The sequence below is a fragment of the Scyliorhinus torazame genome, chromosome 5 (genome assembly GCF_047496885.1).
Source record: "Scyliorhinus torazame isolate Kashiwa2021f chromosome 5, sScyTor2.1, whole genome shotgun sequence".
Lineage (NCBI taxonomy): Eukaryota > Metazoa > Chordata > Chondrichthyes > Carcharhiniformes > Scyliorhinidae > Scyliorhinus > Scyliorhinus torazame.
In genome coordinates, this window is record NC_092711.1 from 229,424,269 (window position 1) to 229,447,361 (window position 23,093).

Genomic DNA, 23,093 nt, shown 5'->3' on the forward strand with positions numbered 1-23,093 from the left:
TTGTGCTTATCAACCTTTTTATTGTATATCGTAACTGTACATAACCTTTTCTGTAAATATGTTATTGAGGGACTTAAGGAAGGAGAGATGTGGTAGCGCAGCCCCTTTAAGGGGTGAGCCCTCGCAGTCCACATGACCAGTTTGGGGTATATCGTGCGTGAGCGTGCGAACCCCGAGCAATGGGGAAAAAGCTCGCTGCCCTGGGAGCAGGGTACCAGGCAAAGCGGACCCTGGAGCTGGAGAGTAAAGACCTGTTTAGTGACACTGTGCCTGTATAATTTGCCTTTACTTGTTATCAGCACAGCCTTGTTAAACTTTACCGGAGGTTTCCCTATTATTGCCTCGAGCCACCACAAAGACCTTTAAAATATTCATTATAGCCAATTTCTGAAGTTTATATACTCTTCCACCCAAAGGTATTTGTAGTGGGCTTTCGAAGTCAGTGGATTCAATTAGGTTCTTTCTGATTTTATACTTATAACTTGCAATATATTGAACAAAGTTATAAAACTGCACAGTTGCTTCCATGAAGGAATGTTTTGTAGAATCACTGATAGTTACTTATGTCTCTAATTGTGATTGATACAGTACGCACGTAGTTTATATTCGTACATTACTGATCCATAAACTTTAGATTATTTCATGTCCTTTCTTTGATTTATAGAAGAACACTGTGATTCATCTAATTGAAATCCTTGTAAACTGGAAAAACACAAATCCAAAATTGAAATATTTTATTTAGTACTTGATGCTTCTGAGACACTCACTAAGCATGAACAGTGACACAATCCAATATCTGAGATGTGGCTGATTAATGCTGGAAACCCTATGTGGAATATAGGCTGCAGAGCTCTGAACGAGCTGGAGGATGATGGAATACAGAAAGCTGTCCAGCAGAGCGCTGGGATAGCCAAGTTTGTATGGAGCTGTCAAATGCTATGGTGAAAATTTCAGCAGCTGCTGAGTCAGGATGGTGACATTGAATATCATCTCATTGTCATGATATGCAAACATGCAACCAATGAACACTTAGAATAGGACACAACCAATGGGCAGTCAGGACACTCAGAGGTGGCATCAGCACAAGGGGGCATGACATAAACACTATAAAAGGGATGAGGCACTCACACACTGCCTCTTTCCACAGACAGACATCTAGAGAGTTAGACAGGGTTGATCAGCAGCATCACTCCCCAGCACGTGGCATAGAGCAAGCTGATAGACTGAGTTAGACTGAGTTACTACAGTTAGATTAGCAGAGAGTCGAACTCATTTGCGAACTGTGTTAATAGTTCAATAAACATGTTGAACTCATTTCAGAGTCTGGAGCATCCTTTAGTTAAGACTGCATCAAGTAGCAGACTGTTTTATCCGAAGCAGCATAACGCAACATGATACCAGGAGTGACTGTTCAATCTATTTAGTTCAACTCAGCAAGATCCATGACAACCAGCTACTGAATACAGGCACAATGGACAAGATTCAGGCTCCTCATCAGCTCTGGACCACCGGCAATCTTAGTGCCAGCTGGCGATCATTCAAGCAGTAATTTCAACTATACGTGGAAGCATCTGACCTCAATGGCACGACCGATGCTCGGATGATAGCTCTTCTACTCACCACTGCGGGTGACCATGCGATAGAACATAGAACAGTACAGCACAGAACAGCGATAGAGATCTTCAACTCCTTTCACTTTTCCGTAGGGCAGGACAAAACGAAGCACCAAACCATCCTGGACAAATTCGACAGCCACTGCGAGGTGGACACCAACGAAATCTTCGAGCGCTACATCTTCAAGCCGAGGATGCAAAGTAAAGACGAATCCTTCAACTCCTATCTAACTAACCTTAGACTGCTAGCGCAATCCTGCAACGTCGGTGATATCACTGATTCCATGATCAGAGACCAAATCGTTTTTGGAGCAATTGTTGAAAATCAAGCACATGACCCTGCCGGTTGCGATTGAAACGTGTACTGTAAATGAGCACTCTCAAAAGATCGCTATTCACAGTACAAAACAGCAGAAAGTGAAAAACAAGCCGCCCATGAGGTGGAGAGCGTTCAGGCCATCTCCCAGATGCAGCGCCTCCACATTGACGAAAGCGGCCATTTCGCGTGGTCTTCCCGGGACCTAACGCATGCGCAATGCGATCGGGAACACGAAGCGGCCGAAAACCGCACTGCGCAGGTGCAGACGTCCGAGAATCGCGCATGCGCAACGACGCACCAAGCGTCACGATGCCGACGTCATGACGTGTGCGAACTGCAGCACCGCCCATTTAAAAAAAAAAACTGCCCTGCAAGAGGCAAACGCTGTTTAAACTGAGGGAAACCAAACCACTATGCAGCCCTGAGCAGATCTGCACCATCAATCAGGAGCCAGCGCACCCAATTCCGACAGCGGCGCATCAGAAGTGTACAACACCGAATGCATGACTCTGATCCAGGCAGTGCGATGGATCCAGATGATGAATACCTGGATAAGACTTACCGAGTGGGCATTATTATGAAGTGCGAATACGCCACACCGGACACATCGCGAGTCCAATCAATCCTGGCCGTGGATTCCGAGGACGAATGGCATGTAGTGATGAAGGTCAACCACTGCCCCATCTAGTTCCATCCTCCGCCAACCTGATTCCGCAGGTGGACTTCAAGAGAATCAAGAAGTCCCCCCACAATCCTTCCAGCTGCCTGCAAACTCCTGGACTACAATGGAAATGCAATCAAGGCACTGGGGTCCTGCCATCTACAGGTGTCCAGCTTATGCTTCGAGATTGTTGAACCAGACAGGGCGTCCCTGCTAGCTGCGCAAGCCTGCAAGCAACTGAACCTCATTCAAAGGGTCTACACCACGACGCCGTCCCATTCGGATCTTCAGGCCAGCATCGATGACATCCTAACCCAGTACCCAGATGTATTTAGCGGGATGGGCACGCTGCCGGACGAGTACAAGATTCTACTGCGGCCTGATGCCAAGCCAGTGGTCCACGCACCACGACGTGTCCCTGCTCCACCGAGAGAGCGCCTGAAGGCAAAGCTCACGAGTCAACAACAAAAAGGCATCATCTCCAAGGTCACTGAACCAACCAACTGGCTCAGCTCGATGTGTGCGGAAAGAAGCCTTCGGGGGAACTACGCATCTGCATTGACCCCAAGGATCTAAACAAAAACATTATGCGGGAACATTACCCCATCCCGAAGAGGGAAGAAATCATGAGTGAGATGGCACACGCGTGCTTCTTCACAAAATTGGACGCATCCCAAGGATTTTGGCAAATCCAACTTGAATCCAGCAGAAGGCTCTGCACCTTCAACACGCCTTTTGGCAGATTCTGCTACAACCGAATGCCATTTGGCATCATCTCGGCATCAGAGATTTTCCATCGCATCATGGAACAGATGATGGAGGGAATAGAAGGGGTTCGTGTCTATGTTGACAATATCATAATCTGGTTCACAACCCCAGAGGAACATGTGTCGCGACTCAAGAAAGTATTCCGACGCATACATGAACATGGCCTCAAGCTAAACAGGTCCAAGTGCTGTTTTGGGACATCCACGCTGAAGTTCCTGGACGATCAGATTTCGGAACACGGTGTGCGCCCGGACACAGACAAAATTAAAGCCATCGAGGCAATGAAAGTCCCCGAGGACAAGAAGGCAGTACTGCGCTTCCTGGGAATTGACAAGTTCATCCCGAATTTGGCCACACACACCACGGCCCTACGCAACCAGGTGAAAAAATCAACCGCCTTTGAGTGGAAGGCGGAGCACTGAACAGAGTGGGTGGGGCTGAAAGCCAAGCTTACCACTGCACCCGTCCTTGCATTCTTCGACCCAGACTGAGAGACTAAGATATCCACAGATGCGAGTCAGGATGGCATTGGGGCGGTGTTGCTTCAAAGAGACGACACGTCATCCTGGGTACCAGGAGCATACGCGTCACGGGCAATGGCACCCACTGAGACCAGATATGCGCAGATTGAGAAGGAGTGTTTAGGTCTTCTCACCGGCATCCTCAAATTTCATGATTATTTCTACGTCTTACCAACATTTACTGTTGAGACGGATTATAGGCCTCTGGTCAACATCATCCAAAAGGAGCTGAATGACATGACGCCTCGTTTGCAGAGAATTCTGCTCAAACTCCAGAGGTATGATTTCAATTTGGTGTACACACCTGGCAAGAAGCTCATCATCGCCGATGCATTGTCCCGCTCAGTCAACTCACCCAGTGAACCACTGGATATCATCCAGCACATTGAATTGCAGGCAACTGTGTGCAAGCACTCTCCCGGCAACAGATGAGAAGATTGTTCTCATTAGAGAAGAGACGGCCAAAGACCCCCTGTTGCAGCGAGTCATCCACAACCTCAGCAATGGCTGGCAGAAAGGGCAATGCCCTCAATTCGACAACGTCAAGGACGACCTGACTCTGTTCGATGGCATCCTATTCAAGCTGGACAGGATAGTCATCCCGCTACATCTCCAGAGCATGGTGCTGCGGCAGATTCATGAGGGACACCTGGGCGTAGAAAAGTGCAGACGCAGGGCCCGGCAAGGTGTCTACTGGCCCGGCATTAACCAGGACATCACGGACATGGTCCTGAACTGTGAAACCTGTCAGAGGTTCCAACCAGCGTAGAGCAAGGAGATGGTCCAACCACATGACCTAGAGACCTCTCCGTGGTCCAAGGTTGGCATTGACATATTCCACGCGAATGGTCGCGACTATATCTTAATCATCGATTACTTTTCGAATATCCTGAGGTGCTGAAGCTGCCAGATCTGACTCACGGACCGTCATCAAAGCATGTAAAGAGACATTCTCATGGCATGGCATCCCGAACACCGTCATGAGCGACAATGGCCTGTGCTTCCACAGTCGAGAATGGTCCACGTTTGCCAAGAGCTACAATTTCAGGCATGTCACCTCCAGTCCGCACTATCCGCAGTCCAATGGCAAAGTCGAAAAAGGGGTGCACATCGTTAAGCAGCTCATCCGCAAGGCCTCGGACTCCGCTTCCGACACACACTACTTGCATACCGGGCGACTCCTTTTGTCCACTGGCATGTCGCCAGCTCAACTGCTGATGAACAGGGACCTGCGGACGACGCTTCCAGCCATACACCTGCCCAACCTTGATCACCTCCCAGTGCTGCAGAAGACGCAGCAGCTTCGCGACAACCAGAAGCAGGGCTATGACGCATATGCCACCGACCTGGACATGCTATCCCCGGCAGACACGGTCAAGATCAAGATACCGGATGGTGGGTGGTTTGCTCCAGCTGACGTTGTTCGACAGGCCGTGCCCAGATCCTATGTCATATGTATGGCTGATGGCTCCATTGTGCGAAGTAATCGAAGGGCACTGCGAACAGTTGCTTGCCCACAGCCACATTCCCCTCCTTTTCCACATGTCGAATTGCCCCCGCCAGGCACCTCGAACCACGAGGCCACCAGTCGTGCCCCCCACTCGCCTGTCAAGACACCGTTATCTCTCCGGCGGTCGGCAAGGATCAGACGCCAGCCTCAGAGACTGAACTTATGAGCATTTGTTTTGTTTGTTCTGTTCTGTATTCCTCAGTCAGTCACATTAGACAGACACATTCACATGTATATATATCTTTAAAAAAAAGAAAAAAAAAGGGGAGATGTCATGATATGCAAACATGCAATCAATGAACACTCAGAATAGGACACAACCAATGGGCAGTCAGGACACTCAGAGGTGGCATCATCACAAGGGGGCATGACATAAACATTATAAAAGGGATGAGGCACTCACACCCTGTCTCTTTCCACAGACAGACATTGAGAGAGTTAGATAGGGTTGATCAGCAGCATCTCACCCCAGCACATGGCTTAGAGCAAGCTGGTACAGTTAGGCTGAGTTACTTCAGTTAGATAAGCAGAGAGTCGAACTCATTTGAGAACTGTGTTAATAGTTCAATAAACACGTTGAACTCATTTCAGAGTCTGGAGCATCCTTTAGTTAAGACTGCATCAAGTAGCAGCCTGTGTTATCCGAAGCAGCATACCACAACACTCATAGCAATAACTTTGTTTTAGTTTCTGTTTCCTCAGAAACTTTAAGTACCACTGTCCATGTACAGGCAGACATCTGTTTTACGATAGTGTGGCTAAGAATTGCCCAAGTTATAAATGAAAATCTACTCGGTATACCATGAAGTTATTGGCTAGAGCAGGCTTACATTTTGCTTGCAAGTAATTGACAGATGTTAATTCTTCTTGCATTGCTTCTGGTGAACTTACTGCACTCATCAGACCTTGACCTGAAGCATCAAAACGTGAGCGGAAAACTAAGACTACGAAATGTCATACCATGTTGTTACTCTGTCAGTTTGAGGTTAGCCATATTTATTTTCTTGTGGCATAACCATCATCAAATCAATGTTCTATTTTTAGGTGCCCTAGAAGTGCTATCAGATTAATCAGATGGCCTCTAGAGCAATGGATGTAAACTGTTGAGTTCCCTTCTTGATTAGCATTGACTGTTTTCTTTTCTAAACTGGTCAGCGTTTGCAGGCATATAGTCAAGGGCGTGGTCAATTTTCCAACTCTGCAAGTCTCCTTTGACATCACCTTTCAAAACTGTGACCTCTACCACCTAGATGGGTAGGAACACCACCACCAGGAAGTTCCTCTCCACGCTATCCGGACTTGGAACTATATTGCCCTCACTTCACTGTTGCATGGTCAAAAACCTGGAACTCCCTTCCTGACTGTCGCAAGTGTACATACACCACATAGACTGCAGTGGTTCAAGAAAACTGCTCACCACCACCACCTATTCCAGGGCAATACGTGGTCAACAAATGCCAGCATTGCCAATGACACTCACATTCTAGGTAAGACTAATAAAAAAACTAATTTTTACAAAGTTAAATGCAGCATTACCATTCAATATGAATTGCAAGAGGCACTTGAAGAAGCCACTGAATTTTCATCTGGAGATAACTTAGTTATTAGTAAGGAGGATGGATTTCTCATTTGATTTCTCACTGGGTCTAATTAGAATTAGGAAATGCCTTGAGGGTTTTTCTTATTAACTTGTAACTCATTACACCTGTTACTGTGTTCGTAGCTCTGCATTTCCTGAAACTGCGTAGCTAACCTCAGTCGAAGCTAATCACTTCTGAAGACATGAGGTGAGCTGACAGAATTTTACATATTTAAATCTTTAGTCTACTATTTTGTCTTTCATTCCCTTTTGCAATAATATGCAAACAGAGCACAAACTAATTGTTGTGCCCATATAGTAATTTCTAATGAAAAACAGTTGAAAACACAATTAAAAATGTGTATCTTCGTATATAAATCTCTTGATGGCCTTGCCTTACCTCTACAACCTACCCCTGCCATGCAATTCTCTGAGAAACCATGAGCGGGATTCTCTAATTACCGATGCAGAAATTGCGTTTGGCGATCGGGCGGAGAATCCGCATTTACGCCAAAATCAGGGGGAGGTGCTGTTTTTCGGATGCTTCGCCCCCCCCCCCCCCCCTCAAAAACAGCATACTAGAGGGGTACGCCGCTCGCCGCTGGAACGGTCTCAGGACGTCACCCGAGGTCCTCCCCCGATGCTCCGCCCCCAATGGGATGACTTCCTGATGATGTGGTACATGTCTCCTCTCAACTTTCGTGAACGTGGCATGGCGGCTGCGGACTGTGTCCAGCACTGCCATAATCGGGGAGAAGGGAGGATGGGGGGGAGGGGTGAAGCCGCTTAGCTGGCAGGGGGGCTTCGACGGGGGCTGCGAGGACTGGTGGGGGGTGATACGGGTGGGGGTACTATCTGGCAGGCTGGGTCCATGCGCGGCCGGCGCCATGTTGAACAGCGCGGCTGCCGCAGTGCGCATGCATGGCCACGGACTCGGCCATTCTGCGTCCGTTTCGGCAGGTAAAGCGGGGTCCAGCCCCCCATCGGGCGGAGCATCGGTACGGGGGCGGCGTCAACTTTTTGGTCCTGAGACCAGACGCTTCCTCCAGACATAGCCCCAAAATCGGAGAATCCAGCCATCCAACATCAGTAGCTTGTGCACAATCCCATTCCCTTCGCCCTCTCATCTAGGCCCACGGTTCTGAATTCTCTCACTAAACTTCTGATTCTCCATCTTTTTTCTCCCTTATAGCAACGTCCTTAAAATCAAGCTCTGTAATATTAATTGCACGTTATAATGTCTACTTCTTTGGCTTGTCATCGTTTTTTTGTTGTCTGAATGCACTTCTGTAGGGTGCCAGGGTTTTTTTTTTACATTAAAGGTGCTGTATAAATCTAAGGAGCAGTATTTACAGTAAATGAAGGAAGTATGCCATTGGCTGGCAAGGCTGTTGTCAGAACAACTCAATGATGAAAGCATTATTGTCATCAGACTGAATGACAACTTCAAACTGTTTGATAATAGTGGTGAAGTGCACAACGAGATAGATTCTAAACTTACAGCAATGTTGTTTTACATCCAGCATTACTGTGACAAATCTCCAGCTCATTGTTATTATATAGCACTGTACAAATGATATTGTTTTGCAGAAGAATAGTAACTGTCAAGGTCAGAGATCAAAACTTCATTCGAACCCTTTATTTGTACATAACAGAATCGTTAGAAAATGTATTCTGCAGTGCTTATTACAGGAGTTGAACTCAAAACAGGAATACATGTTCCATTTGTTATCTGGTAACTGACTCTGGTAACATTTTCCACCTGGTCAAACCCTTTGTTGTGGGGTGATGGACAAGGAAAGGAGTTCTTTGTTGGCTACAAGCATTAATCACAGTTGGGATAACCAATAAATAAAGTGTTGAAGATCAAAATAAGGTTGTTTGCTGAAAATAAAAAGAGGGGAACAATCACTGTGCATAATAAACAGCTATTTAGTATAGATAGAATAAAACATGTGAATGTGTGTTTTTACACCTTAATTTGTAAATAAGTAGTTTTACTCGTAGACCCTGGGCGAGATTCTCCACTCCCACGCTGGTTGGGAGAATCGCCTGGGCCGCCAAAATTTCCCGGGCCACCGGTCCGACGCCCTCCCGTGATTCTCCCAAGCGGCGGGAACAGCCCGGTCGAGTTCCGCGGGCCGCAGGCCGGACGGAGAATCGCCGGAGACACCCAAAATGGCGATTCACCGGCACCCCGCTATTCTCAGGCCCGGATAGGCCGAGCGGCCAGGCCAAAATGGCGGGTTCCCCCCAGCGCCATCCACACCTGGTCATGGCCGTCGTGAACGGTGCGTGAACGCTGGGGGGGGGGCGGGGCGCTGGGGGGGGGGGAGTGTGGGGGTGGCCTGCGGGGGGGCGAGGGGGGATCCTGCACCGGGGGGTACCTCAAATGTGGGGTGGCCCGCGATCGGTGCCCACCGATCGTCGAGCCGTCCTCTCTGAAGGAGGACCTCCTTCCTTCCGCTGCCCCGCAAGATCCGTGCGCCATCTTCTTGCGGGACGGACTTAGAGAGGACGGCAACCATGCATGCGCGGGTGACGCCAGTTATGCAGCGCCGGCCGCGCCATCTATGAGGCGCCGCCTTTACGCGCGCGTGTAGATGACGCGGCCGCGATCCTGGCCCATTGTTAGGGCCTGAATCGGTCGGATTTGGGGCCGTTTCGCGCCATCGTGAACCTCGACGGTGTTCACGACGGCGCGGCCACTTCGGCGCGGGAGTGGAGAATCCCACCCCCTTTCTTTGGTTAAATTTTGGCTGCAAGCCTTTAAGATCTTATTTCCTTTTTAAAAAAAACTAATGTGCTTATTGGCATAATGCGTCCAATGTATGCCAATTTGGTCAACATTAATAGGCTTTGTGGAGGAGTGATTATAAAGCTACCAAGGATATAAAGTGACTGGTCACCTCTCACTAGGTGCTTATTCAATAACATGGTTCATTTTAAATCCTGTTGGATTTCATTGCACCATGGTGAAGAATATTTTTATCCCATTAACAACGTATTTTGAACTACAAGGCCCGAATTAACAAATTATTTTTGATTTTAGTCATCTGACATTTTCATCTTATTCTGCATTGATTAAATAAGATTGTTGTTTTATGTTTTTCATAACACTGATGTAAACCTTTTCCAATTTGTAAGCTTGTAGTATCGATCATTCTACAGTAGATTTATAACATAACCAGCTTTTTTTCCTAAATTTTAAGTGCCCAATTCTTTTTTTCCCAATTAAGGGGCAATTTAGTGTGGCCAATCCACCTACAATGCACATCTGGGGTTGTGGGGGTGAGACCCATGCAGACATGGGGAGAATGTGCAAATTCCACACCGACAGTGACACGGGGCTGGGGTTGAACCCGGGTAATCGGTGCTGTGAGGCAGCAGTGCTAATCACTGCAACATCGTGCCGCCCATAAGTTTTTTTTAAAAAAGTGTTTCTGTGAAAGACTCTACTCTTTCAGTATGTTGATGAAATTACACACAGATGGATTTTTTTCTGGAAATATTTCTTCCAATAACAACTTTCATTTATATAGCATAGTTAATGTCATAGAACATCCCAAGGTGCTTCGTGGGAACTTTACAAAGCCAGAGCCCCACAAGGTGATATTAGAGCAGATGACCAAATGTTTGGCCAAAGACTTTTTAAGTAGCATTATAAAGGAGGAAAGAGAAATAAAGATGCTTAGAGAGATAATTCCAGAGTTTAGGGCCAAGGCATCTAAAGACACCATCACCAATGGTGAAGAAATTAAAATTGGGGATTTCGAGATGCCAGAATTAGAGGAGCAGATATCACTTTCTGTCAGATCAAATATGATACCAAGATGGCAACAGGTTTGGTTGAACCTCAGACAGTTTCCGAGGGAGAGATGGAGCCTTTAATTTGGAAATTAATAATGTGGTGGAGGCCGAACACAAAAGCTTCAGTCTTCCTAATTTTGGGGGGAAATTTCGGGTGATCCAATAATGGATGTCAGACAAACAGTCTGCCAACATAGAGACAATGGAGGAATCATGAGAGGTGGCATTGATGTCAATTGTACATGTAAAACTAGTGCTGTGATTTCTGATGATGTTGATGAGCGAAAGCATGGAATTGAGAAACAGGAGTCCAAGGAAAGACCCTTGGTGAACATCTGAGGTAATGCGGGAGTGGGAATGGGAAGAGAAACCATTGCAAGTAATACACTGTCTCGGATTAGAAAAATTTGAATGTAACCGAATGGGGCAGTGGTACCCAGTTGGAAGATGGTGGAACGTCGCTGAAGGAAGATGGTAAACCATCAGATGCAGGCAGACAAAGAGGACAAGGAGTGAGAGTTAACTTTTGTCACAGTCACATAGGATGCCATTTTTGACTTTGATAAGAGGCATTTTGGTTCTGCGCAGTGACGGATATCTGATTCGAATGATGCAAAAATTGAGTTCCAGGAAATGTCATAGAATTTACAGTGCAGAAGGAGGCCATTCAGCCCATCGAGTCTGCACAAGCCCTCGGAAAGAGAACCCTACCTCAGCCCACACCTCCACCCTATCCCCGTAACCCCATTTCACCTTTTTGGAAACTAAGGGCAATTTAGCACGGTGAATCCACCTAATCTGCACATAGATTTCATAGATTTCATAGAATTTACAGTGCAGAAGGAGGCCATTCGGCCCATCGAGTCTGCACCGGCTCTTGGAAAGAGCACCCTACCCAAGCACACACCACCCTATCCCCATAACCCAGTAACCCCACTCAACCAACACTAAGGGCAATTTTGGACACTAAGGGCAATTTTGGACACTAAGGGCAATTTAGCATGGCCAATCCACCTAACCTGCACATCTTTGGACTGTGGGAGGAAACCAGAGCACCCGAAGGAAACCCACGCAGACACGGGGAGAACGTATAGACTCCACACGACAGTGACCCAAGCCAGATATCGAATCTGGGATCCTGGAGCTGTGAAGCTACTGGGCTAACCACTGTGTTACCGTGCCGCCCTAGTGAGCAAGTTCACGGGCTTAAGGGCCAAAAGAGTTTGATGCTGGGGCAGGAGCTTGCAAAGATGATGAGGGAAAGTGTTGATTTTTTGAGAAAAAGGGTTGATGACAGGAGGTTTTAAGTTGAGCAGGAAGAGTACCTGTCAGAACTGTTGACAGTATCACATAGGGGCCAGGTAGTTGATTTGTCAGCAGTTTAGTGGGAATAGGATTGATGTCGCAAGGGATATGGCTCATTGGCGCGTTGAGCACAGAGAGGGAAGTGAGAGGAGATTGGACAGAAACGAGAGAATGATGAAAATTCAGGCTGGGGCATGGAGAACTTTAGATAAGTTTTGCCCTTCTGAACATGGGCAGGGTTTTCCAAAGTTCGGGTCGTGGGGGGTGTTGGGAGGGTGCGAAACGATCAGTAGCGATATTCCCACAGTGGTCCCGAGTATCGTCCAACAGCAATTACCAGCATTTTATTGAGAATGACGGCAGCTGCCGCCTTTTAAATGAAAACGAAATGAGGCTGTGTGCAGTCTTCTGGCCATAAGCGGCAGCAGTGAGCAGGTCACATAGCCTGCACGTACACTTTTAAAAATATTTTTATTCGTTTTATAACTTTTACTACATAAAAAAAAAATAATGAAAAGAACAGAAGAACCCCCTACTAACCAACCCCCATAAAACTCAAAGAATAATCCCCCCATCCCAACACCCCCTCCCATAGCAGCTGACAGTGACCAACTCTAAATACAGCCATCTCTTAAGGAACCCTCAATCACCGCCCTCAAGGTGAACCACCATCTCAAGATGCAGAACTCCATCAAGTCTCCCACTGAGGCACCTGAGTGGGGGCTGAGACGTTGACCTCCAGTTCAACAGGACTCGTCTGCAAGCAATCAACGAGAGGAAGGTTAAAAAAATCCACCTTCACCACCGTTTGCAACTCCGGCAGGTCCGACACCCCAAATATAACCCCCCAGGGAACTGGGCTCCAAGTCCAAGATCACCAACATGGTGCTGAAAAACGGCCTCCAAAATTTCTCCAACTTCGGCAGGACCAGAACATACTTACGTGGCTGTCCGGAACTCTCCCACACTGCTCACAAGTTTCCTCCACCCCCTTAAACAACCGGCTCATCCTTGACCTCGTCAGGTGCGCCCTGTGCACCACACTGTATTAACTCCAGTCTCTCACACTGTATTAACTCCAGTCTCTCACACAAGCACCCTCCGCAACACCTCACACCACAACCCTTCTCCAGTGCCACCCCCAGCTTCTCCTCCCACTTGGCCTTAACCGTCTCCAATGACGCCGTATCCTCCTACAGAATCGCCAAGATGACCTTACCCTCCAATCCCATCACCAAAGCACCCTTCCAACAACCAGGAAGGCAGTGTTACCGGAAGTGTCAGGAAAACCTTTGTTGCAAAATCCCACACTTGCATATACCTGAAGGCCTCCCGCCGTGGAATTTCAAACATTTCCGTCAACTCCTCCAAGCTCACAAACAGCCCTTCCAAGAATAAATCCTTAATTTTCACCAACCTCCACTCATCCCATCCTCGAAACCTAGGATCCAATCCGGCTGGCTCAAACCCATAATTCTCTCAGACCAGCATTTGCCTCCATATTGCCTTCAGCGTGGTCACCACCAACGGACTAATCTATTATTTCCCCAGGGCAAACAGACGCTGCGTCGTTGCCAGTGCCCGCAGCCCTGACCAAAAGCTTACCTCCATCCTCACCCACATTGCCTCCAGCTCCCTACCCCAGCCCTACACCTTCTCGGCTTTCGCCACCCAATAATAATACAGCAGATTTGGCAGGGCCTAACCATCTGACTATCGCCCTCTCTGAAGCTCCCTCGCTATCTTACTTGTCCAGACAAACGACAGACTCAACCATTCCACCCCCATAAAAAACACTTTTGGCAAGATGACCGGTAAACATTGGAATAAAAACAAAAACAATGGCAAAACATTCATCTTTACCGCCTGCACCCGGCCTGCCAATGATAGGCGAGGCAGTCCCACCTCAACAAATCCTCCTTAATCCTGCCCACCAGGCTCGTAAAATCCAATTCACGGAGCCAGGCCCAGTCCCGAGCCATATGCACTGTGGTGATATGCATCACTGTATATACACAAGGGGTTAATGTAAATACACTACAACTAAGTAACCGCTGGAGGGAGCAGCAGAGATGTCATGACATGCAGACATATAGCCAATGGGTCATGACAACAGGACACAACCATTGGGTAATCTGGACACCCAGAGGTGGCATTACCACAAGGGGGCACTTCACAACCCATATAAAAGGACAGGACACACATGCTCTGCCTCTTTCCACAGGCAGACATCTAGACAGTACATCAGGGTTGATCAGCAGCATCACACCCAGCACATGGCTTAGAGCAGACTGGTAAAGATAGACTGAGTTACTACAGCTAGATTAGCAGAGAGCTGAACTCATTTAAGAACTGTGTTAATAGTTCAATAAACAAATTGAACTCAATTCATAGTCTGGAGCTTCCTTTGTCAAAGCATACATCAAGGAAGCAGCTTCTGCTACACGAAGCAGCATAACACAACATGATACCAGGTGTGCCTGTTAAATCTACTTAGTTCAACTCAGCAAGATCCGTGACAACCAGCAACAGAACCCAGGCACGATGATCGAGATTTCGGTTCCTCAGCACGGCAATCTTAGTGCCAACTGGTGTGCATTCAAGCAACGATTTCAGCTTTACATGGAAGCATCCGACCTAAATGGCGTGGCCGATGCTGAGAAGATTGCTCTTCTACTCACCATTGCAGGTGAACATGCAACAGAGATCTTCTGCTCCTTTAAATATTCCAAAGGGCAGGACAGAATGCAGTTCCAGACAGTCCTGGACAAATTTGAAAGCTACTGCAAGGTAAGCACAAAATAAATCACCGAGCCATATGCACTTCCAGATACCTGAAGTGAGTAGTCGCCACATGAAACAGCAATTCCCCCAAGCCAGCTAGCACCCGTGACCGAAAAGCGCTCACTCTTCAAATTCAATTTGTATCCCGAAAAAGCCCCAAATCACTTAAGAAGCCCCATTATATCCCCAACCGTGGGAACTGGGTTGAAATATACAACAAAAGATCATCACCATACAGGGACACCCTGTGCTCCACACGACAGACCCCCCCCTCCCCCCCCCACATCCCCGCCTCATTATCCCCCTCCACTTATCCGAGCTCCACAGCACGAGGGCCAAGGGCTTTATCACCAGTGCAAACAAAAGGGGGGACATGGGACACCCCAATACAGTTGAAAATATCCTGAGTTCACCTCATTCGTAAGTACACGCCTTCAGTTCCTTATACAACAATTTGACTTATGCCACAAACCTAGGTCCAATCCCAAAGTGCTCCAACATTGCAAACAAATAACTCCACTCTACTCAATCAAATGCCTTCTCTGCATCCAGCGCCACCACCTCCTCCTGCTCCCCCCTTCTGATGGGGACAGCACCACCTTTAACAAGCGCCGCGTTCGCGGACAACTGACTAGCCTTTACAAACCCGGTCTGATCCTCTCCAACCACCTGCGGTAGGCACTTCCCCAACCAAAGCAGCAACACTTTGGCAAGAATCGTGGCAACCTCATTCAACAGAGATGTTGACCCACCTTCCACTGGGTTCTTATCCCTTTTTAACAACAGTGAAATAGATGCCTGTCCCATCATCTCAAGAAGCACCCCTTTAACCACCGCATCCTCAAACATCTCCACCAACAGCGGCACCAGTCTAACCACTTCTTTCAAACACCACCAGGAACCCATCTGTCCCGGTGCTTTACCCACTTGCATCTTCCCTTCTGCCGTCCGAACTTCCTCAATCCTCACTCGCTCCTCCAACCCTGCCCTAGCTTCCTCTCCCACTGTGGAACACTCTGGACCCTCCCAAAACTCCCTCATTTTCGGACTCATCACCCTGGGGCTCCGACCTATACAACCTCTTATAGAACTCCTCAAATTCACCTACTCCAGCGCAGTCACCAGCCCCCTCACCCCGCCCCGAACCTGAATAATCTCCTGGGAGGTTGCCTGCTGGCGGAGTTGTCCTGCTAGCAAGTGACTGGCCTTCTCCCCATACTCGAATACCACACCCTTCGCCTCACCTGGTGTACTGCTTTCCTTGTAGACAAAAGATCAAACTGCATCTGTAGTTGCTTTCTACTGGCCAGAAGTTCCAGAGTGGGATCTTGCACATGCTTCCTGTCTACTTTCAAAATCCTGTCTGCCAACTGCTGCCGCTCCTCTCTTGCCTCCCTATCCAACTGTGCCTTAAATAAGATGATCTTGCCCCTTACCACCACCTTCAGTGCTCCCATGCCACCAACAGTGAGACCTCCCCATTTTTATTGAACCCCACATAATCACCAATCACCTTTACCATCCTCACACAAAAACTCAGATCCGCAAACAGCCCCACATCCAACCTCCACACCGGCCTCTATGCAGGTCCCTTCTCCAAGACCACATCCATCAAGTGTGGAGCATGATCTGAAATAACAGTTGCCGAGTATTCTGCTTTCCTCACCCCTCAAAACAATGACCTCCCCATGATAAAGAAAGCAATCCTCGAGTATGCATTGTGGACTGTCGTGGGCTGTTTAGCACAGGGCTAAATCGCTGGCTTTGAAAGCAGACCAAGGCAGGCCAGCAGCATGGTTCAATTCCCGTAACAGCCTCCCCGAGCAGGCGCCGGAATGTGGCGACTAGGGGCTTTTCACAGTAACTTCATTTGAAGCCTACTTGTGACAATAAGCGATTTTCATTTCATTTCATTTTTTCAAAGGAACTGTCACGGATCCACTCCTACCCATCTCCTTGATAAATGCTGCCAACACCCCCCACTCCCCCCAGAAGGGAGTCAACGAGCACGGCTTAGATCGATCCTGGAGATTGTTTGGAGACTTGGGCGGAGAGATGGCAGGTGGAGTTTAATCCAGACAAATGTGAGGTAATGCATTTTGGAAGGTCTAATGCAGGTAGGGAATATACAGTGAATGGTAGAACCCTCAAGAGTATTGAAAGTCAAAGAGATCTAGGAGTACAGGTCCACAGGTCACTGAAAGGGGCAACACAGGTGGAGAAGGTAGTCAAGAAGGCGTACGGCATGTTTGCCTTCATTGGCTGGGGCATTGAGTATAAGAATTGGCAGGTCATGTTGCAGCTGTATAGAACCTTAGTTAGGCCACACTTGGTGTTCAATTCTGGTCGCCACACTACCAGAAGGATATCATAGAATAGAATTTACAGAGCAGAAGGAGGCCATTCGGCCCATCGAGTCTGCATTGGCTCTTGGAAAGAGCACCCTACCTAAGGTCAACACCGCCACCCTATCCCCATAACCCAGTAACCCCACCCAACACTAAGGGCAATTTTGGACACTAAGGGCAATTTATCATGGCCAATCCACCTAACCCGCACATCTTTGGACTGTGGGAGGAAACCGGAGCACCCGGAGGAAACCCACGCACACACGGGGAGGATGTGCAGACTCCGCACAGACAGTGACCCAAGCCAGAATCGAGCCTGGGACCCTGGAGCTGTGAAGCAATTGTGCTATCCACAAGGCTACCGTGCTGCCCATGTGGAGGCTTTAGAGAGGGTGCAGAAGAGATTTACCAGAATGTTGCCTGGTAGGGAAGGCATTAGCTATGAGGAGCGGTTGAATAAACCCGGTTTGTTCTCACTGGAACGACGGAGGTTGAGGGGAGACCTGATAGAGGTCTACAAAATTATGAGGGGCATAGACAGAGTGGATAGTCAGAGGCTTTTCCCCAGGGTAGAGGGGCCAATTACTAGGGGTCATAGGTTTAAGGTGAGAGGGGCAAGGTTTCGAGTAGATGTACGAGGCAAGTTTTTTTACACAGAGGGTAGTGAGTGCCTGGAACTCGCTACCGGAGGAGGTGGTGGAAGCAGGGACGATAGTGACATTTAAGGGGCATCTTGACAAATACATGAATAGGATGGGAATAGAGGGATACGGACCCAGGAAGTGTCGAAGATTGTAGTTTAGTCAGGCAGCATGGTAGGCACGGGCTTGGAGGGCCGAAGGGCCTGTTCCTGTGCTGTACATTTCTTTGTTCTTTGTTCTTTTTTTGATCCATCTTCCGATGCAACATTGTGTTTAAATCGCCCCCAAAATTAACTGATGCATGTCCAGGCTCGGGATAGCCATCAACATCCTCTTCACAAATCCTACATCATTCCAATTTGGGGCATGCACGCAAACCAACACCACCAACATCCTCGCGAAAGCACCCATTACTATAACGTATCTGCCCCCCTGATGCGCCATCGCCTCCTCCATCTGAAACCAAACTCTCTTACACACCTGTACCGCTACCCTCCGGCCCTGCTATCAAAGCCGGAGTGAAACACCTGATTCACCCAACCCCTCAAAACCTAACCTGGTCCTTCACCTTCATATGAGTCTCCTGCAACAGCACATCAGCTCTCAAATTCTTTACCCCCTTATGAAAAGATTCTCGCCGTCTTCACCGGTCCATCCAACCTTTGCACGTTCCACGTTACCATTCGGTCTCTCAACCCCTCCCCTCCTATCTGCCATAACCACATTAAGGGACATACCCGACGCCCCTCTCTCCCTCCCCCCGCCAACATCTTAGGTTCACCGTCCTCCCAATATGGACTCCAGCCCGACCCCACGAATGAAACCAAGCCCTGCCCTAGTCACCGTCAACCAACTACCCCATCCCTCATCCCAGAAACCCCTCCAAACAATTCCCCTCGGAACCGCTTCTCTCTGCATACTCCCAACCCACCACCATTCACACCTCCCAGATCTGTCAAAACCTGTCCACACAGGCTCGGCTGCCCAACACCTCTCCCCCCACATCGCTCCCATTCACTAGCCAACTTAAGTTTGCTAGCGAGGTGTCCCCCACCAGAGTTCCCCCCCCTCCCCCGACATGCCAACCACATAAACCAACAGAACCCCCCCCTCACACCTTCTAAAGAATCAAACATGCGAAATACAAAAAAAACCCGGAAAACCCGACCCTTTATCCCACCATCCCCAAACCATCCCCTCCAAGCCACAACAAAAGAAGCCAAAATCCAAACTCAGTTGAGCCCCAGTCCTCACGAATGCTTCCGCCTCCTCCACCATCTCAAATAAATGGTCTGTGGAGGTATACGTAACTTTCAGCTTTGCCAGGTACACAACCCCGAACCGCACATCACTCTTGCCAAGTGCTGCCATCGCTCTGTTAAAAGCCTCCCGCCTTCTTGCCAGCTCCTCCGGGACGACATGGTATATACGAATACTACTGCCTTCCCATCTTACCTCATGACTCTGCTTGGCCCATCTCAAGACCTTCTCCTTCATCTGAAAACTGTGAAAACAGGCTATCACAGTTCTTGGTGGATCATTCGCCTTTGGCTTTGGCCAGAGCGAGCGTTGAGCCCTACCCATCTCAAAGAGGGAGTTGTTCGCCTCCTCTCCCAACAATTTAGCGAACATCCTCGAAAAGTGCTCTGTTGGCCTCGGGTCTTCCAGCCCCTCAGGCAGTTCCACAATCTGAAGATTCTGCCATCGTGGCATGTTCTCCAGGTCCTCCCCTTTGGCTCTCAGCCCTTTCACAGCTCCTTACCCATCGAGGCGAGCTGGTCACAGTGCCTCTTCCACCCCTTCAACATCTCACCATGCTCCAGCATCATCTCCAAAGTCTTTCCAAGAGCCTCCTTTATCGGGGCCAGGATATCCTCCACCAACTGTTTGAGCATTTCCATCATCTCCTTCCCATGCCACTCAAAAAGCTTGGCAAACTGCTGCTTGAACTCCGCCACCATCACCTCGGTCAGCGTGACCACTACAATGGGCGCAGCCCCACTCAGCGAGCTTGCTCCCGCCATCTTTCCTCACACAGGACTTCGCACCGAACCAGGCGGATTAGCGCTCATTCCTCTTTGTGCCGTATTTTTTCATTAGGATTTTGACATCCTCTAATCCCCACAACTTTACTGAAGACAGCTCATGTAAACGTTCCCCTCAAAACTGGGTGAAAAGAGTAAAAAAACGATACCTCTAGTGGGAGCCACCCAACGAACGATATGTCGCCACCGGAAGTCCTGCATATACATTTAAATGGAAGATCCGAAACAGATGGTTTCAAAATCTGGACTGGGATCAAGCAAGGCTGTGTGACAGCCACCATATTATTCACAATCTAGCTGACAGTAGTTATTCACCTCATCAAAGATCAAGTGCCCTCTGGTATTGGATTTAAATATCACCTAGTCGAAAATTCTTCAACTTGTCACCTGTGTCTCAAAAATACACTGACCACCAAATACATGCGGCGGGATTTTCTGCCCCGCCGGCCGCATTTCTGCTTCAACCCGCCGGCGGGATTCTCTGTTACGCCGGCCGGTCAATGGGGTTTCCCATTGTGAGGCAGTCCCACTCCATCGGGAAACCCCTCGGCTGCCGACAAAAAGGAGCATCCCGCCGGCGGAAAACGCCGCCCGTGATCTACAGTTTGAGGATGACTGCAGTGTCAGAGCCCTTTCTCTAAGATATCTGCAAGCCACTCTCTTATTCTACATACAAGAAACTCAGCCTGTGCTTGAACAGTGCCAAAGCAAAACTCATATCAACCCATAGCTGGTCAACCAAATATTCAACTTCCCATATATGTTGAAGGAGAGACTCTGAGTACTTCCTATACCCCAGCAGCTACATCTCCGAAAAGGCCACCAATGACGGGGAGATCTAATAACGAATAGCTGCGCCAATTCAGTCATCTACAAATTATAGCAGCGAGTGTTTGCCAACAAAGACATTCTTATTGTACAGATCTGTAGCTGTCACCATGCTCCTGATCTGCCCGGGATTCATTAGGAAGATAATCTTACAATACTATAGTTTCCTTCTTGAAGTTATATTCCCAAGTATTCAGGCAAAACTCCTGCAAAATCAATTTTAATGGACAAGCCACCATGTCCACAAAACTGAAAATTGTCTCCCCTGCCAAGTCCTATTCTCTTAAAGGGCCTATATTGAAAGGGAGCACAAAGAAAATGCTTCAACAACATTCTGAAACTTTCCTTGAAGTGAGAAATCATTGTCCTTAAACGATTGGGAGGAGCATGCTACCAATGACGACTTAGAACTTGTCCATCAAGCTGCATCATGCTTCAACTCCGAATGCCTTCTTGATGAGGTAGAGCAACTACACAATAGGAAACAAAAAGAAGAAAATCCTGCACTCTGGATCCCACTACATTGTTGGACATTCTGCCCCATTTGCCCAAAAATCTGGCAGTCGAAAATTGGCTTACTTAGCCATGTGAGACCCATGACAGAAACTCCCGACCAGGAGTAGAAGTTACCCTTGAGTCGAGGGGTAGCAGACAATGTGAAAAGGACACTAGTTTTGTGAAAATGGTTAGAATGTAATCTCTGCACTCGCACATTTGTTATACTGCAATTCCTATGATCAGTATAGTTAGCAGGCTACCAGCATTCATATTTCAGTACACAATTTCATTAGAATTTGTTGTGGATCATGCTGCCCTTATTTACAAATATAAATGGAATTTGAAAAGTTCATCAAAGTCTTTTGAGTAGAAGAGAAATATCTTTGGGACATTTGGCACAAACCTGTAACTATGGATTATATAAATAACCTCCTCATATTTTGTTTGAAGCAACATTGCGAGTTTTATGCGGTGGATAGAAGACACGTGGCATTTGGGACTCATTTCTACATGGTTTGTGATTTCTGCCGACTGGTGTTAGGAAAACAATAAGTCAAGTAGAGTTTCACAATGAGAAACAATGATTGGGTATGCTGTTTTCACAATTTTCTGTCAATTATCCAGGCAAATGATTTGTAGCAGCCAGACATTCTGTGACAAGCCCCACAGACTTCGACATTTACTGTGTGTAGCATGATTTGGTGCCCAAATAGTGCAACTCATTTTAGAAAAAACAGCCCTGAAGCATGAAAAAAATGTGCCAGTTTCTGGACAGTTGTACCCAATCCATCTGTTGTTGCTCCCCACTGACCTTTGCACCATATTGTAACAGAAATTTTGAACAGAGCCAATAAATGTGCACATTTCAGGAGCCGAGTTGCAGGAACAATACCACAGGGTTCAGGAAGGAAACATGAGTACAGCACTCACTGCACAATGTTAGTAACTGAGTAGGTAGAAACAAAGGACAATTCCAATATTTAGAGAGACATAAACATATGGAGAACTGGCCTAAGAGCACCTGCAAGTTTTATTGTGCTCTGCTTCAACTAATAACTTGTGGTAATTCAATTTATTTAAATTTAAAGGCTTACCTTTGTTCATATCAATCAACTGTTTCTTCTTCTGCTGCCGTTCCAACTTCTCCCTCTCTGCTTTTTCTTTAGCCAACTTTGCTCTCTTGATCTTTTCTTCCATTTCCCTCTTCTTAATGTTTTCTTTTAGTGCTTCCTTTTTTTTAAAGAAACAGAAGTTACTTATAATTTAAAATAGACACAACCTACACGGTCATATCACCACCATTTTAAGATATACAAATGTCCACAAGTAACTGTATTCACAGGGCTGAAGGTAACGATGCATCATTTCAGAGAAGGGCTTAGATGGGAGGGATAGTCTGGGATGTGGCTACACCATAATGTGGTTGTGAATTCCGAGTTTATGGATGAAACAATTACACAACTGTGTCATTTTGATTTCCAAAAAAAGTGTTTTGTGTATATATATTCTCCTTTGCTTAAAACTAACTGGGACATTTTCTACCCAATTTATGGTTTGAAACCACTAACATAAACGGAATGACATCTCATCCTACCTTCAAATTTATACTTCAGGTATTTAAATTAATTCAGTATGAACCTTCTGCTTTGCTACCTCAGCTAAATCAAAGGTCAAACGACAGGAGTTATTAAATCAAACTGCAAAGAGTAATAACCATCACTATTTTATACCCAACTACATCATATGTGCAATGTGTAGGCTTAGAATAAATGAAAATTGGCACCTGTAGTATAAATAGATCTTCAAATCAGCTGTAGAAAACAGCAACACCCACACCCAAATATTAAAATATCAACATTCACC

The 23,093-nt window shown here is 47.3% G+C and overlaps 1 protein-coding gene across 4 annotated transcripts in view; it reads right to left on the reverse strand.

Annotated features, from left to right (window-relative positions):
• The window catches only part of diaph2 (diaphanous-related formin 2), a 983,399-nt gene that overhangs the window by 152,250 nt on the left and 808,056 nt on the right, over positions 1-23,093 (reverse strand). For all 4 annotated transcript variants that reach the window (XR_011946649.1, XM_072505206.1, XM_072505205.1 and 1 more), the window contains one exon: positions 22,325-22,460. Coding sequence is in view for 3 of the 4 variants with exons in the window: in XM_072505206.1 (XP_072361307.1) it covers positions 22,325-22,460 (136 nt within the window). In the remaining variant the exon portion in view is untranslated. The remainder of the gene's footprint in view (positions 1-22,324; positions 22,461-23,093) is intronic.